The sequence below is a fragment of the Canis lupus genome, chromosome 8, assembly GCF_011100685.1.
Source record: "Canis lupus familiaris isolate Mischka breed German Shepherd chromosome 8, alternate assembly UU_Cfam_GSD_1.0, whole genome shotgun sequence".
Taxonomy (NCBI): domain Eukaryota; kingdom Metazoa; phylum Chordata; class Mammalia; order Carnivora; family Canidae; genus Canis; species Canis lupus.
Window position 1 is genome coordinate 12,719,095 of NC_049229.1, and position 16,974 is coordinate 12,736,068.

The 16,974-nt window shown below is 39.7% G+C and overlaps 1 protein-coding gene across 5 annotated transcripts in view; it reads left to right on the forward strand.

Moving 5' to 3' along the window:
* NPAS3 (neuronal PAS domain protein 3) overlaps positions 1-16,974 on the forward strand; it is an 845,222-nt gene that overhangs the window by 606,987 nt on the left and 221,261 nt on the right. For all 5 annotated transcript variants that reach the window (XM_038544466.1, XM_038544462.1, XM_038544464.1 and 2 more), the window contains one exon: positions 1,104-1,193. In XM_038544466.1, the coding sequence (XP_038400394.1) occupies positions 1,104-1,193 (90 nt within the window). The remainder of the gene's footprint in view (positions 1-1,103; positions 1,194-16,974) is intronic.

Genomic DNA, 16,974 nt, shown 5'->3' on the forward strand with positions numbered 1-16,974 from the left:
TTGAGACCGTCCATTTTTCTACCTGAATTTTACATGTTACTTTCACCTTTCCATGTGTAAAAATTATGTCGTTAATTTAGTGTTGCCGCATACCTTGTTCCCAGTTTGGGTTTCCTGTTTTTTCCAAATTCGCAGCCTTTGTAAAAACCACTAATCTTTGAAACTTCTTTTCCCATACAAGCATTACTTTGCCACCTACCTAGTTAAAGATAAATAAATAAAGCAAAACAAAAGACAAGGAGGATTGAGGGTATAAAATGCACTTGAATTGCAAGAATTTAAAACAAATGTACTTACTCTCCCTTTGAGTGGTATATTACAGTTGGAGCCCATGATGATTTACACAGATCGTCAAACTGACAATGCAACCCTCCATTTGGAAAGTAGACAAAGGTTTCAGGAGTCACAGATGATGCGTAGCTTCCTTCTCTCCCCACCCCCTTTCTTTTGTTTCCATTTCAGGAACTGTAATAGAATCTAGATCTATCACAATAAAACTTAAGCAGAGTTTTGCAAAAAAGGATTACAGTTTTGTAAGGTTTCAGCCTATAATCATTCACCCATAATGTATTGACTTTTCCTGTTTGTTCTACCACAATAGGCAGTGGTACTGAGAAGGGTATAATCCTTTATTAATTAGCAAATTATTGATGTCCACAGTAGCTCAAGTGGTGATTTTACTTGCTCTTCATATACGGACCTTTTTTTTCTCTTGTTTCATTATAATTTCCATTTCTGTTCAGCTCTTTAATGGAGAATCTGACTGATTTAATCTTTTAAACTACTGAATTCAAAAAAATAAATAAATAAAGGCAACAGCTCATAAAATCACCACAACCCAATTTTGTACATGAATATAATGTATCTTGATCAAAATGACAGAGACATAAGGAAGGCCTCGAAATAAAGGAAAGCTTGTAGTCTTCATTCAGACCTTGAGATTGTTCCCATACAGGGCAATGGTGAAATATCTTAGGATGTTTGTTAGATGTGAAGAAAAAAGGGGTCTTAAATTCAGTAGGTGTTGCTTTGTGTCACCTGCCCTATTAATTAAATCTCCATCACATGTTTTTTTAACTTAAATATATATTTTTTTTCTGCAGTCCCTGGATGGCTTTGTATTTGCACTAAATCAAGAAGGAAAATTTTTGTACATTTCCGAAACCGTCTCCATCTACCTAGGCCTCTCACAAGTAAGTACAACAATTTAGATTCTTGACGGTGATTGTGAAGGCTCCTTCTGCCTCGTACTTTGCCTTCTTCAACGGATATTCTGCTTAGCATGAAGTATCAAATTTATTCTTTAATGGCCCCTACCTGGCTCTTCTCGCAAAGTCAGTGAGAAAATTCTGTCCGTTCAGAATGTTCGGAATCAACCTGTGCTCAAAAACTTTAGTTCCCCCCTTCCCCACCCCACAAGGATCATTATTAATTTATTGAGAACAAATGAAGTTTCTTCCCTCAGTTGTTTTGAACTTTGAAACCTCTGTGCCCGGTAGGAGAGGGACACACTAATAGTGCTTCCCTTGTGTCCTATTACTGGATGTTTATAGAGTACCCTGCATTATCCTGGGACCTGACACAATGACAGGGAGTCATTTGGAGTCAAGAAATGCTGAAAGAGACCATTAAAATGTGTTGCAGGGAGGGTTCCAGCAAGGATATATTTTGCTGCCTTTGCAAATGCTTCCTAACACTGAAAGACAATTTCATAAAATAAGATCGCCTTTCATGATGTGCGGTTTAATTTCTCGCACGTGTCTGTCCGAGGTTGAAAGAAAAGAAGACAGGAGGCAGCTGGGGCAGGGGACAAAATCCTAGAGGTCAGTTCTTGATATCCTCCCTGGAACACACAAATTTTACTTAGGTTCAGATCCCGGGACACAGGCGGCATCTCTAGAATGCCAGCATCCCCTGAAGAAAAGTTTGCAATTCCACTAATTATCCAGATGTGGGCTTTTTTATTTTCTGTAAAAATACTGAGCATCTGGATATTTGTGCCCACACAGGTGATTGGCGGAGTTTGACCCTTTTCATCTGGTGGTTTGGCATGAGGAATACACAGCCTCGGTGGGAGGGATTTTGTGTGTATGTGATGAGCTGCCAAGTTGGATAATCTACTTCTCATTCAGTTGCCCCTTGGAGCTAAAGATAGAGATAAGATTTGTCTCTCTCTCTTCTTCAGCAAGACCCACCCCAGACTCATTGCTTCTGAAAGTTGGCACCACTCTAAGGAGGCATCCAGCACGGCTGGAACATTTTGGCTGTTAGTGAGTTTGCTGGGTAATAGCTAAATCAAGAACGACATTGGGAAATAATAAAGAAAGATAGTTGGCATCTGAGGAGGGTTGGAGGAGGAGGAGAAATGCTGCCAAATTTGATTATTTACTGTTGAGAATCCAAGCGAGGGTCCATTAACGCTTCCTTGAAGAACATGCAAGCTATTGGCTATAGTTTATAGAGTAATTCTGTTTTATGTGGGTTTTAGCAAACCAAATTCTACAAACCAGGCTATTGTTAACTCACTATTAGCATTCTCGCATCTTATTGAAATCTCTGGTTTCGTAATAGCCTTTAGTAGGCTTTAAGCCTTGTCTTAATCTGTTTGGGACCTAGTTTTGAGAATCTCCAGTTTTGAGATGGGTGTGCCACTATGTTCCTTCAAACTGTACAGAACTGGAAAGACCACTGTTTGTTGTTCTGCAGTGCCCATATTCATCTGTTTTATGCAGAGTACCCAACAAAGTTTAATAAGCCAGTGAAGAAGAAGGATGAATAATTAGTTTAAGCAGGTAAATGCTAATTAGGGAACTCCTGAAAAGCATCCATTATATACTAGCTCAAAACACATTTTACAGCCCTGGTTAGTGGTGTAATCCAAATTCTGTCAAGGCGACTGCATTTTCTGTAATTGAGATGTGTATGTTTGCTTTGCATAACAGATGGCTCTGTATGCTTAGACTGATAGCTAGGAAAATAATAATTGCATTATTCTGGCCAAAAGAATATTAGCTCTTGGGTTTTGGCCATTTCAGTCAGTCCTCCTGCCAGCACAGCATATGCACATATATGGATTGGATTTTCAAGGAAATTGATGCATCTGGAATAGTGTGGCCATCTGAAATATCATCTGTTCAAGAAAAATTTGGCTTTAACCCTGTGCTGGTTTCTTCTTGAAAGCAGTGTATTTCACTGCTTCTCTACTGTAACATTAAGTCAATCTTTTCCTAAAATCGGAGACAAATAATTGAGGTTTCTGCAGAAGAAAGCAGCTGTGTAGACATGGTACAGTAGCTGGCACCTTCTGTGCAGCCATTCCCTGCTATTTTTATGTGATGAGTTTTAAAGTGTATATCAGCAGTCAGCATCTTGACTTACCCAGGAGCAGGCACTGTACCCTCAGTGGTAGATGTGTTCAGTGTTGCCAGCAATGGTGGAACATGCAGGTAGAAACTGTCGTGAGGTACAAGACAGAGGTCTTCATTTGGAGGCACTGTGCAACTGAAATGATGAAGTCTAAGTAACTGGAAAGTGATGTTTGCATATGCTGACGTAGGTGTTTGGCATTCAAAACTAAAGTTTAAGAATCCTTCCGAATTAACGTGAAAATAATCCGGTAAGAGTGCAGTATGTTTTTAAATGCCTAAAAAATGAGAATAAATTAATCTATGCCAAAACTTTGGGAAGGGATTTCCAGCCCAGTAAATGTTAGGTTTGAAGTCCTAGTAGGGTACTTGACACTTAACCCTTTTCCTGTTTCTTCAGTGTTGGGGTATGGGGTCCTCATGGGTGACATGCTATATAAAATATACTCAAAGTTATTCAAGTAAGTACATACTTTATCTTTCACACACACACACACACACACACTCACACACACACACTCACACACTCACATATCCTTAATTGAATGCAAACCAAACACTGTGTCCCACAACTTTGGCTCAGAAGTTATTCCATCAAATTCTAGTCAGATATAAGGTGTCTATGAAATTATGGTCCCTCAGGCCCTTTTTTAAAATAGTTTCATTAAATAAAGACAAAGCAGGCAGCCCCCATGGCTCAGCGGTTTAGCGCCGCCTTCAGCCCGGGGTGTGATCCTGGAGACCGGGGATCAAGTCCCACCTCGGGCTCCCTGCATGGATCCTGCTTCTTCCTCCCTGCCTGTGTCTCCGCTTCTGTGTGTGTGTGTGTGTGTGTGTGTGTGTGTGTGTGTGTGTGTCTTGAATAAATAAATAAAATCTTAAAAAAAAAAAAAAAGACAAAGCATAACTATCATCAAAGACTTACCCAGTGAAGTTGTGAAGTTGTTGAGGGATATTGCGAGCATGTCAGTTCATTAGAGCGTATTATATCTGTGTTTGTAACTCTCAAAATATCCCTTCCTTGGTTTTATTTTCCTTCAACATGTAAATAAATATGGTGGCTTTAAAGTAAATTACATTCAGGAAAGAATTAGGATTATATTTTGCCTTGTGAGAAAACTAAGTAGAGATACTTCTGAGCTCTGCTCTGTAGTGTGAGTGTAGAGACAGAGTGCATTTCTCCCCTACACTCCCTTGAGTGTAACAGCTCCTGGTGGCCACTGCATATGTGTGGTGGCTATTCTCTCTGAAGTATTTTCATATTGTCAGGATGATGGGAATGAAGGGATCTGTGATGATGTTTGAACCTCCTCAGCAGCCCTTTCGACTTTGCCAGAGATAACGTACTTAACTCAACATCCAAGCTGTGTTTTCAGGTGATAGAAATATGCGCTGTTGACTTGCTTCCCTAGGTAAAGCTAATTCCCAGTTGCTCACTGTGGAGACTTATACTTAAAGAAAGAGCCCCAGATAGCAATACTGAGTTTGGTTTGTGTGGGGATTAAATGTCTTCTTATACCTGGTGATAGCATTCAGAGCTGCTAAAAAAAACTCTACTCTGTAGCCATCATAGACTAAACATAAGTGAAAATGAAGAAAGGTAACAGTGTGTATTCCCTAGCACTGAAAGTGTAGGAATAGTACATAGCCAGATTTTATGAAATCTTTTCCAGGTTATAAGGGGCATAATCACCAAAGGATCCAAAAGACTTTATATGATAATTTTTTTAAAGTCCTAGTTTGATATAGGACTTGGAGAAATAGTCATTTGCTAGCTTCTACCAAAGGAATTAGTTTACATAAATGCATATAATAAAAAATAATGGCAAAATGGAGGTAGGGTATAAGAGAAAAAAAGACAAAAGTAAGTCATTTGTTACCATGTAGCAGGAGAACACAATAGATGCTCTATGAAAGGGTATAAATAGTCTGATTAAAGCTTCACATTTAGCTATGAGCTTCCCAGTAACCAAAGCAAAAAGAGAAATACAGCTATTCATCAAAAAATCAGGAAAGCATCGCATCCTAAGGAAAACAAAGATTCTGGGACTGGAGTATAAAAATAAATCTCAGATACAATCTCTGTAGGGGCTAGTTTGTAGATTATGACATACTTATTCTTCCATTGGAGTTTATATGCAGAGCAAGGCTGTGTCGACCATGTAACAAATATGAACAAATGTATTGCAGATCTCACAAGCAGACAGGAGACTCTTTCCCCCTCAGATGTTGGTGTTCCAAAAATCATTCTGAGTGATTTTCTAAACATCCAGGCCTTATAATAACATTGACCAGTTTGATGGTTTATGTGCTTTTATAAATCAGCTTTCCCTCATCCATACACAAATCCTGCATTTTCTCTTAAATACTAATGAGAATTTTAACATTAGAGTTGCCAGAGGCAGAGGACATGGGTCTCAGTTAACCAGAGGATAAAAGAGGACTCCTATTTTTTTAAACATTTTTCCTTGAAAGTGGGGTGAGAGATGATGATTCTGATGCACACCTGTACCACCAAAATGTTTTCAATTTAACACAGAGTCTTATTTAAAATAAAATAGGATCTAGAGCAAACTGGGAAATTAACAGATTTTTACACTGTGATATCATTAGAAAATACCCTGCAGCCAGCTAACCACTCTCTTGAGATGCTCCCTAAACTCCCCACCAACTACCTCCGGTGCCAGCTTGCCTGAGTCACTTCTCACCCAGTCCCCATCCCAGTGGAAGATACATCCTCATTGTCATAAGCTAGCCAGAAGGTAGCTGCACACAAGCTTACAAATTGGCTGGTTCCAACGCAGCTTGCTGAAAGGGGAAGGGTGGTTGCAGACAGAAGGGCTAATAACAGGTGAAGGTGAAAAGGGGTGAATGATTATTTTAAATTTAGTCTTTTTTTTTTTTAAGCCATGCAGATATATTTACCACCAACTCCTTTCCCCATCCTGTTGTTGTTCTCCATATTTTAGATTTCGCTGCATTTGTTATATAGAATGGCAAATAAAATTACAGCTACAGCACACAAGTACAAGGTCAAATAAATGACAGAGCTCAGTCTATTTGTGAAGCTATTCTGAAAGGGAACCATGGTGCCAAATGTGGTTTATTTGAATAATAAAGAAGAATTAGATTCCCCTGATAACTTGGCTGAGGGCCAATAAATCACTGGAGGTTAAAGATGCTTTGCAACTGCCATGTCTTTCTTTTGCTTTTCCGAAGTACACCCTCAACTCTTCCGTTCTACATTTTTCAGTGCAAATCAAGTTGAGGTTAGTAGGTGGTTAATATTCTCGCTTCCATGCTTGTAAAAGATATATATATATTGCTTTAGTAGGGTAGGAAAAAAAAAGAAAACATTAGCTTTCCCTACAAGTTATTACTCTTGTTTGGTATCATCACATCCTAGAGAGCTGGAATATAAAGACAAAAAAGGTATTATTTCAGTGCAGCACAGGGTTTATCATAATGGGGCCACGTGTTAGCATTTTTTCGGTTGGTGTTCTAATTTTAGGCAATTCTCACATAACTTGGGTTCCTTGAATAAACGAATACATGGAGCCCTCCACATACTGCTTTGTGACACCCCCCCCCTTTAAAGGCTTTCAAGTGAACACATCTCAACATAAAAAAAGAAAGGAAAAGAAAAATGTGTAATTTTCAGCAGCTTGTATGTTGTTTTTTCTTTCCCCAGCAAGTCTGCATTTTTCTCCTGTACTAATCATAAAAAGTTCATCACTTCTTGGTGTAACAAAGAAAAATGCCCTTTTGAATGTGGAAGCTCTGAGGGTTTAGAGACTATTGAGAAAATATAAGTATCAAAATAATTCAGAAACAGTACAAGGCCCAGTGGCACATTATCAATTTACAACATTTAAATTGATAAATGCTTGGTGGTGAAGGCCTACAAGGGCACTTTGAAAAGCAAATAGCGACCTGGTGAAGAAATTGATTTTTCCCCCCCGAAAATGACTGCATGATGCATCATTTGACTGCATGCTGTCCGAGTGCTTGACAGAGATAATCTCAGCAATCCCATGGGTGACCTTATCGTTCTCACCAGGGCAACTTTGTCGACGTTACTGACTTTGTGCATGTCAAGGTTCCTCCCGGCAGGATCCTTTGGGGAAAAAGTTCCTCTGTTCGATCCAGATATTGAACTGCTCCCTCTTCCCCCTTTTCTTCCCACCCCACCCTCTCAAATAGGCAAACACGCCTCTTTATTTCATCCATAATTATGAATGAGCCAAGCAGGACACAGCGGCTCTGTGCTCCACACCTTTGTTGAAACCTTATTATTACCTTTGAGGTCAGGGGGGTCCTGCTGATACCTTATATTAGCAGGATCTTTTTATCAGAAAGGGTAGAAGAATCCCCTCACCTTCCCCCACAGTGCTTTCCCATCTTTAGCGAAAAATGAGAAATGCTGGCCAGTTGCTCTCTCCCTCGCAAGGTTTGGTTTTGGTTTTGTTTTGATTCCCTCACACGGAAAGCTTCTGAAACTGTTTTTAATCCACCCCCTTTCATTTTTAATAATGTGGTTTCCTCACCCTCCAGGGACTCGAGGGGTTTCTCTGGTTACTTTACAATTATGTAATCCTGACACAAGGCCCAGGTCACGCGTCGCCCTGTGCTCTTGGGCTTTGCATCCCAGTGGCAGCCTCTGTTGCGAGGATTCGTTGCAATCCGGTGAGGCTTCCTCAGGACCACCGGTGTTTACAAAATATTTTTTCTGCCGGAGAGGAATAATTGACAATTTTTTATGCTTCCAGTTTTTCTGTTGGTATACATGGATGTGTGTGTGCGCGCACGCCTGCCTGTGTATCAGTAATCTTCCTGCCACACGGCTTGTCGTTGGTAATTACAATTCTTGATTAGCCACTTCTTGAAAGCAGCAAACACCCTGCCTGGTTTGGCACCCTCAAGCTACAGTCCCCACTGGCTCTGACACCCTCAGTTCACCATATTCAACCCCTTTTACCTCCTTCTTTCATCCACAACATTAATTCTGAGTGAACAAGACGTGCTTCCTTGCTTTTGACAAGATTTGCTGCAATCTCATGCGACAAAAACCCAACACTCATTCCAGATTCAGAAAGTAGGATTTATAACAGCATTTTAATTTAATGTTGGATGTCGAACATATAAAGAGATCACAGTAGTACTAGAGCTGAAAATTGATGCCTTTTTTATTAGTGTCCTCTCAGAAGTGGGTGAGACGCTGTTTGTGCAGTGGAGCACAGAGCAGCACAGTCAGATGAATGAGGATATGCTATCTGCAAGGAATCATATTTCAAGCCACTGTCGGCCTCTATTGATGTGCTCAGAGTTGAAAGGTTATGCTAGTAAATGCCATCCGAATTTCCAGCATTAGAAATCGGTAGAATAATCTGCTGGCTGTCACTTTATGCTCAGCCTAAATGCACTGCATGAGGATGTTTTACTTATTTTAACTCGAAATTAATTTCTTATTGCTGGAGCATTTCTTTTCTCTCTTCCATGCATTCATCAGTCCCCAAATGGGACCAATTTTTAACAGGCCTTCTGAGTAAACCAAAGTCTCTGAAAGAAAATGAAGGAAATCTGCATCAACATACATGAGAATTATAGTCCTCTTATTTATTCCTTTGAACATATTTTACCAGGCACCGAGACTAAAACACAGGAAGTCCTGCCTGCCAAGGGGGCTCATCTAGTTAGGCTGTATCACAGCATCACAAGACAATAAAACATAGGCTCATCAGTTTCAAATTGATAATTTGAAGAACCTTTTACATGGATTCTTAATTTCTGGAGTTCATATGATCAAGAAAAAACAAGAAAATGAAGTGTCTTCATTTTATGGGCTTGGGAAATGTAAAGGCAGAAAGCAATACTTTTTGAGGAGCCAGCTTGTTTTATTTGTGTGGATAGAATGATATTTTCACTCTGGTTTTTAAAGTAGAGGGCTGAGCAAAAGTAAGATGGAGAAGAAAATTTAGTCATCATTCTAAGTCTGTAATTTATTCATTTTTAAATAATGAAATGGTGTTTTTCTGAATTAACCCATGTATTATTCATGCAGGCGTTGGCAATGTAATATCCCCGGTTTTCTGGAAAGCAATGTACATTTCTTTGCCTGACAAGCAGTATTTTCTATATGGTATTAATTTAATGGCTTATTTTATTATGCAAAGTTGGAAAGTAAAGATAATTTCTGTCTATAATGTGGTGCTTACATAGGCAATATATGCAAAAGAATACCTCCACACCTAAACCAGCTATCCTTCCTCACTTAGCCTGGACCCTGTGAGAGTGATGAGCAAAGGCACACTGCTCATATGAAGAATAAGAAATAACTTGACCTCTTGGGAAGGGGGTCACAGAATCGTTAAATTCATGTGAAATCCAAATTTCATTTCTACACACACACATTCAATCTATATTGGGTTTTAGCTCTTACATAAGAAGACATGGTTTTCATGACAGGAGTAACATGGCAACAATTTCAGTGATAATTTCAGTTGGAATATAATAAGGAAATTGACTTTAGGTTTTTGCATAAGTTTTAGAACGAGGCTGATAACCTGAAAATCGATGCCACTTTTAGACAACAAATGCCCTGTGGCTTTTATCCTTCTTATTCCCTCAGCCCCCTTTGGATGAGAGTCCAAAGATGCAATCTCTTTTTCCTAAGTAGTCATTTTTAAAGAGACTGATAGCAATTGTTCCAATGATTTAGAGCATCTTTTGATGTACAGGCCTATATATGTGTATGAATGTATAAATTGCTTTCTTTTCTTTATGATTGGGCTTTTTATGCCTACTGCATTTTTGTCTACTGATAGAAATAATTTCCAAAATGATTCACCAAAACAACAAACTAGGTTTTCCTTCGGGTGTCTCCTCCCCTTTCAGTCTCCGTCCACTGTCCATTTACCACCTTCAGTAATAAACAAAAACTTCCTCTGATGCTGTTCATTTGTAATACGCTGGCAGAGTAAATCTATTAATTTCAATAAGTAGGCAAACTTTTTGAGAGCAAGAGAATGTGTGCAGGAGGGACTTTTCCCTGGGAAGGAAAAAGAGCGGTTTTGGATTGGATTTTTTTCGAGACGAGTTCTGGCCCTGGGCAGGAGTGACAAAAAAATACCTGTGTGCCAGGTGTGGCGTTTTGTAGATCTCAGATATCTGTCATAAGTGCAGCATTTGAATTCAGGTAGAGAACCAGACATTCCATTTAGTTTTTTTTCTACATTTTGGAGAAGCAAGCTGTGTATCAAGCAGCCTCCTCCTTTTTGGCCTCTCTCCCCGGTAGGAGCCTAGCTTTAGAACCACAGGCAGTCCCTTTTAGTAATGCTTTGCCAAGGAAACAATAGAAGATTGCCTCTCGATTAGGAAAGAGCTAAGGCTTTAAGGAGCATAAACACATACATGAATCTCTGAGTTTTACTATCGCTCTGAAGTCTGTCTGGACTTTTAAGTGTTTGTTCCTACTGTATTTATTAGATGCTTAAATCTGGTTCATCAAAGTCTCTAATTGTTAAACCTGATACTTTGGGGAGTTTAAAAAACATTTGTGCAAAAGGTACTTGTCTATACATAGGAGAAACACTGAGAATTGTTTCCAGAAAACAGGAATGATACCATTAGCTAGTTCTGGTTCTTTCCCATGACCTGTATAGGATTGCTTTCTTTTAAGAAATGTTGAGGCTAGCAAAATTGCTAAATGACAAAATAAAAATTATTTGTATTGCAAGGTGCTCCTGTAAGTGGTGAATTTCTTTCTTGCTTTTAAATATCCATGCAAAGAATCATTATCTACTTGATGAAATCAAAGGGGGGGGTTGTCAAAGAAAGAGAGAGGCACAAAAATTAAAGTGTTCAGAGGCATTCCGCTTTAAGATCAATCAAAAATGACTATGTAGAAATGAGATTCTGTTGGCAGATAACTTTTTAAAAGCGAGCAGGGCTCACCATTCCTCGCAAGTATGGGGATGAGCCTCAGTCACTCAGTGTAACAGGAGTGTTATTTGCAGCCCCCTGATTCAGACGATCAGACCGTGCACTCTAGTTGGCCAGGATCACTTCCAGCCACCATTCACCAGAGGTTTAGCATGCTTGTGATGTCCTGTCTACATATCTGTGGGAATGACAAAAGTCTACACATCCCTCAGGACAGAAGATGCAAATTAGAGGAAAATAAGAGGTGAGACTGAGAACCAATTCCCTGAAATTAAAAAAAAAAAAGAAAGAAAGAAAAGAAAAAAAAAACATAATTTTTTCCAGTTCATTAATTAAAATTGACATTGGAGGGTTTGCAAAGACCAGGAAACGACTGTGCCATTTCACTACATTTCAAAACCTTTTCACTTGAGCAGACAAGTAAATCATGCAATTACTGGGACTCATTCAGCTCTTTAGTAAAAACACAGGCCTGCAACCTTGGGTGTAACATACATTGAAATTAGAAGAGTTGAACTGAAGATATTTCTAAAATGTCACAACTGCTCCGTGACATGGGATGATATGTTTATCCATTCATTATCACCGAGAACACCTGGGGCGGTGCTCAGGAAATCAGATAGTGCCTTTTAAAATAATTATAAAAGAAGCATAGATTAGCAAGCTGAGGGGAAAATAGACAATCCTGAATCACGATGTTACTAATTCTGATCTGTTTGGGGGCATCAGCTTCCAAGTCACAACAGTATAATAACTGACTGCAACTGTCAGCAGCCCTGAGGAGAGAGAGTGCCAAGTACGACTATTTCTAAAAAGCAAATGTTTTCCTGGAGATGAAATCCCAAGCATTCATTTTCTGTTTGTAAAATGAAAACACCGAGTCCATTGGTGGTGTTTCTGTTGTCAGTTTCTTGATCCCTTTTGTCTAATAGCCCTTCGGTCTTTGGAGAAGCCAGAGAGCCCACCCTGGACTTAGATCCAGGAGACCTGGTCCTGGTCTTGCCTTTGCTGCTAATCAGGCAAGTGACCTTCCAGAAGCCCGGATCTTAATTTTTCTTAAGTGTGAAATGAAGGAGCGATTTCTCAGGCTCCTTCTTCTTTAAAACATGTGCTCTCTGAAATTCATTCAACACTGGACATTTTCTCCTAAGCACTAGGGTAGGGGCGGAGGAGGAGAGCCTGGAAGAAGTAGGCTATTTTATTTTTAACCTTCAAAGGAATTTAGTTGAGCAGATGCTACCCTGAACTAGTCAGAGTAGGAAAGAAATAATATGGCTTTTAAAGGGCACATCTAGCATATCTACTGGGGTAAAGTAATTCTGGCAATGCTTCAAAGGATATAACTTTTGATGGTAAAGTAGGTAGGCTTTGGAATGAAATCACATATGGCAGGCTGTCAAAGTCTCCTACACTTTCAGTACATTTATATAAGTGCAAATGGAGGCTGCGTAGATGGGGCAATTTCCTGCTAAGACTGCTCTCAGATTATCTGATATTATTTGACTAAATTATCTCTGTAGAAGCTGAGGACAACTTTTATGATCAAATATTTTGAAATTAGTTTTCCTCGTTGGCAGATTATCTGAAATATGAATTGCTCTCGTTTGAGCACTTGAAATTGAAAGGCTTTGGTAATAGCAATTATAGAAAAACAAGGGTACTGAAGTGCTGTATATCACGCTGAAGGGGATATGTTTATAGGTCAGTGATGTCAATAACTGTAGTTCTCCCAGATACCTCGCCGTTACCCTTTTATTCTGGGCCAATTCAAAGGACAGACTGACTTTCTTTTTAACAAGGGTATTTCATGTTTGAGGGTAAATACTGAATTTATTGACTCCAGACATTTAAACATAGTCAATTCATATTTATTACGTTTCCCAAACCTTTTATAAGGTGTGTGAGGATCTAAAAAGTATGAACACACTGAAAATGTGTAGAATTCTAAGTAATTCTGAGCTGTTTTATCTGTACGATTGACTTGTGTGTTCCTGCTGCCTTCTCTGTGAAACTTTTGTATCAGTCACTCTGTGGACCTTCTCTGCTCCTATTTATAGCTTCACAGTGAACAATAATTATAAATAACATTTATAAAGCCCTTACCATGTGCCAGGCACTGTTCAAAGCACTTTCCTACCATTAAAATGTATGCTCCTAACCATAAGACTATCCCTATTTTATAGATAAGAAAAGGGAGGCTCGGAGAAGTAAAACAGCATGTCCAAGGTCCTACATCTGGAAAGTGGCAGAGCTTGCATTTGAACCCATCCCACTTAACTCCACAGCGCTCATTGTTAACCATTATTGCCACCTACCTCTGGAAAGTTTTAGGTGATTAACAAGTAGAAATAGTCCAGGTTTATGGCTTACGAGAAACTGAGGCATGGAGCAATTGAGTATCCTGCTGAGAACCGTAAAATAGGTACTCTCACAATGCCACTGTGTATAAATAAACTTCTGAAAACTTTGGTAAAGTTACATGGATCTGTCCAAAAATTCAGATGTCCAACATTATTAGAAATTTTCCAGGATTCGATAGCAAGGCCAATAATCAATAATAAGGGTCTAAATCCAGGAGACTGTGACATTTGCCACATATTTAACGTGTATCCATTCATGCTAGGATTCAGCTAAGACTGAATGGTCCACATGTGTCCAAAACTGTCCTGAAAACGGATGTTATTAGGCCTGGTTCCTGTCTTCAAGGACCTAGTGTCTTCAAGATGCCATACGCATGGCAGCCAACCCGCAGTGACCTATAGATAGTTGATGTCAAATATCTTAATGAATGTCACACATTACAATAAAAAGATGCACTATAGACCAGGGGAACAGAGGATAAGGATGACTACCTGCCTGGAGAAGTTTGAAAAGGATTTGCCCCCCAAAAAATGATTTTTAGGTCAGGCCTTGCTGAGCATTTCCCACATGGAAAAGCGTAAGGTGGTATTCCAGACAAAAGGAGGCATATCTGTGAACTCATTTTTTACCATAAGAGATGCATCTCGAAAGTTAAGAGAGGGCCAGATTGGAAAGGAGGTCCTAGGAAGCTAGGGAAATTGAACTTTCCCCTTTTAAACCCTGGGGAGCCATAAAATGTTTTAAAGGGAAAAGTGAAATAGGAGATCTGTGCTTCAGAAAAAAAAAAAAAATTATTCAGGCCAAAAAAAAAAAAAAATAGAAGATGATGGCATCTTCTAATTAAAAGACAGATAAATGGTCCAAGGAAGAGATTAAAAATGAATCACAATAGGGCACACACCTATGGAAATAAAGAGTAGGGAATGGATTTGAGAGGCCTTTTTCAGGTAAGATCAATGCCTTGGTGACTGATCAGATGTGATGGGAAGCAGGGAGGAAGTGCATTTCTAAAACTAGTTCCAATTTAGAAGTGTGGTATTTGAAAACTTATAGAACATCTGTTGGATACATAGCCTTTAGAGCTGGAGAGAATGGGTTTATAGTTACAGGTTGGAAAGGAGTTAGCATAGATGTGTACCTGTACCTGAAAGAGGTAGATGAGATTACTAAGGATCTTGAATTTGCAGTTCAAGGAGAAGGAAGAAGGGACCACTGGGAAAACAACTCTTAGAAGATCCCAATTTACAGACAGGTAGAGGAAGAGAAGGTGGTATATAAAATGAAGTACAGATGATCAGAAAGTGCCCTGGAGAGTCTCTTCCCTTGAGAATAACCTAGAAGTTGTCATTAGGAAGGTCAAAGAAAAACACATTTTTCAGAAAGGATGTGATTGCATGCCCAAGAGTTAGAATACTACAAGGACAGGGAAAAGCCATTACATCCATTGGTTAGAAGATTACTAGTGACGTGAATGTTGTCACTAACACCCTGAAGGCTGAAGGCAGAATGCAGGAGGTCATTGAATGAGAGGTACAAATGTATTAGGTGTGTTAGCCTTTCCAAGAAGTGCAGAGATAAAGAATTTGGGTAGGAGAAGGGGAAGGTGCAAAGTAACTTGAGGGAGACGTGGGGTTGACACATCTCATTTTTAAGCTTAGATGGCTTTACCATTAGGTTGAGAAGTTAGACATGTAGAAAAGATATATTAAAGATTGAAAAGAGGAATAATCTTTGAACCCAGGTCTCAAAAGCATAAGCTTGGTAGTGTGAAGACCATGAACCTGAAAAATAAATAGGACTATTTCTTGCTTTTCTGGTGGAGAAAAGTTGGGGAATGGAGTTTGGAGATAGAGGTGGGGAAAGAGAAAGAGAGAGATGAGTTTGGAAGGAATTCATAGTATTGTTCACCTGGGTGAAGGTAGAGCCAGGAAAAGACTCTGTAGTTGCTTTTGCTGGCATTGATCAGCTTTGGTTGATCCACACAAGGGTGCAACTGACAGAGACAGGAAGTAGCAGGGATGCCAACTGTAAAGTAAGATCAAAGCAGGCAAGGCCAGTTGCAGGCCAAGGCCAGGGTAACTCCCTTTTCTGTCAAACCTGTTGGTGGTATCACCCATGAGCCAAAAATCCTAGGACATTCTGGAGGGAGAATGGATTCAGTGGTGGGCCAACACCTCCTGCGATTAACTAGAACTTAATGTAGCTTGTTAGGCATCAGTGTGGCCTGTCAGCTCTGCCAATCCCACTGGTAACTGATGATGAGGTCCACTAAGAATATGAGAAGCGAAGATTCAAGAGTTGTATGCATTACTCCCCCTACTAACACCTGATAATTTGTACAGAAAGGGAAAAAAATGGAGAAGGTATTTTCTGTAATAATTTTAAGTTTAAAATCCCATCTTTGCTTCTTTTCTGCTTCCCTTAAATCACATATAATCAGGGACACCTGGGTGGCTCAACGGTTGAGCATCTGCTTTCAGCTCAGGACATGGCCCCAGGGTCCGGGATAGAGTCCCATATCAGGGACTTTAAGTTTTATTTACTTGGGGATCCCTGGGTGGCGCAGCGGTTTGGCACCTGCCTTTGGCCCAGGGCGCGATCCTGGAGACCCGGGATCGAATCCCACGTCGGGCTCCCGGTGCATGGAGCCTGCTTCTCCCTCTGCCTGTGTCTCTGCCTCCCTCTCCCTCTGTCTCTCATGAATGAATGAATAAATAAATAAATAAATAAAAGCTTTTTAAAAAAAAATCCTATATGAGCGGCCCATATGATTGGTGATTTCGTAAGTCTCTCTTTGACTTTGTAGTTTTTACAGTGGTCTTTATTGTTCTCTCTGAATACTGAGGCTCCCACCTTCCTGTTCTGCTCATCTGCTTCTCCATCCAATCAGTACATGACCAGTAAAAAGAATATCTTGCAGATGTACAAGGTCTGAGAACATTACAATCCTTCACTGAACTCTTGGTGAAGGAAGCGATTTGTTTGTTGTCTGGAGTTTATTTTGTGGTGAAAAACAAAGCCTTTAGGCTTTTAAAATCCATTTCTCATTGTTCTTTTTAATTGTCACTGGTTATAAAATAGAAAGCTGTTTAATAATTGTTAGCAGACGGGATCCCTGGGTGGCGCAGCGGTTTGGCGCCTGCCTTTGGCCCAGGGCGCGATCCTGGAGACCCGGGATCGAATCCCACATCAGGCTCCCTGTGCATGGAGCCTGCTTCTCCCTCTGCCTGTGTCTGTGTCTCTGCCTCTCTCTCTCTCTCTCTGTGTGACTATCATAAATAAATAAAAATTAAAAAAAAATAAATAA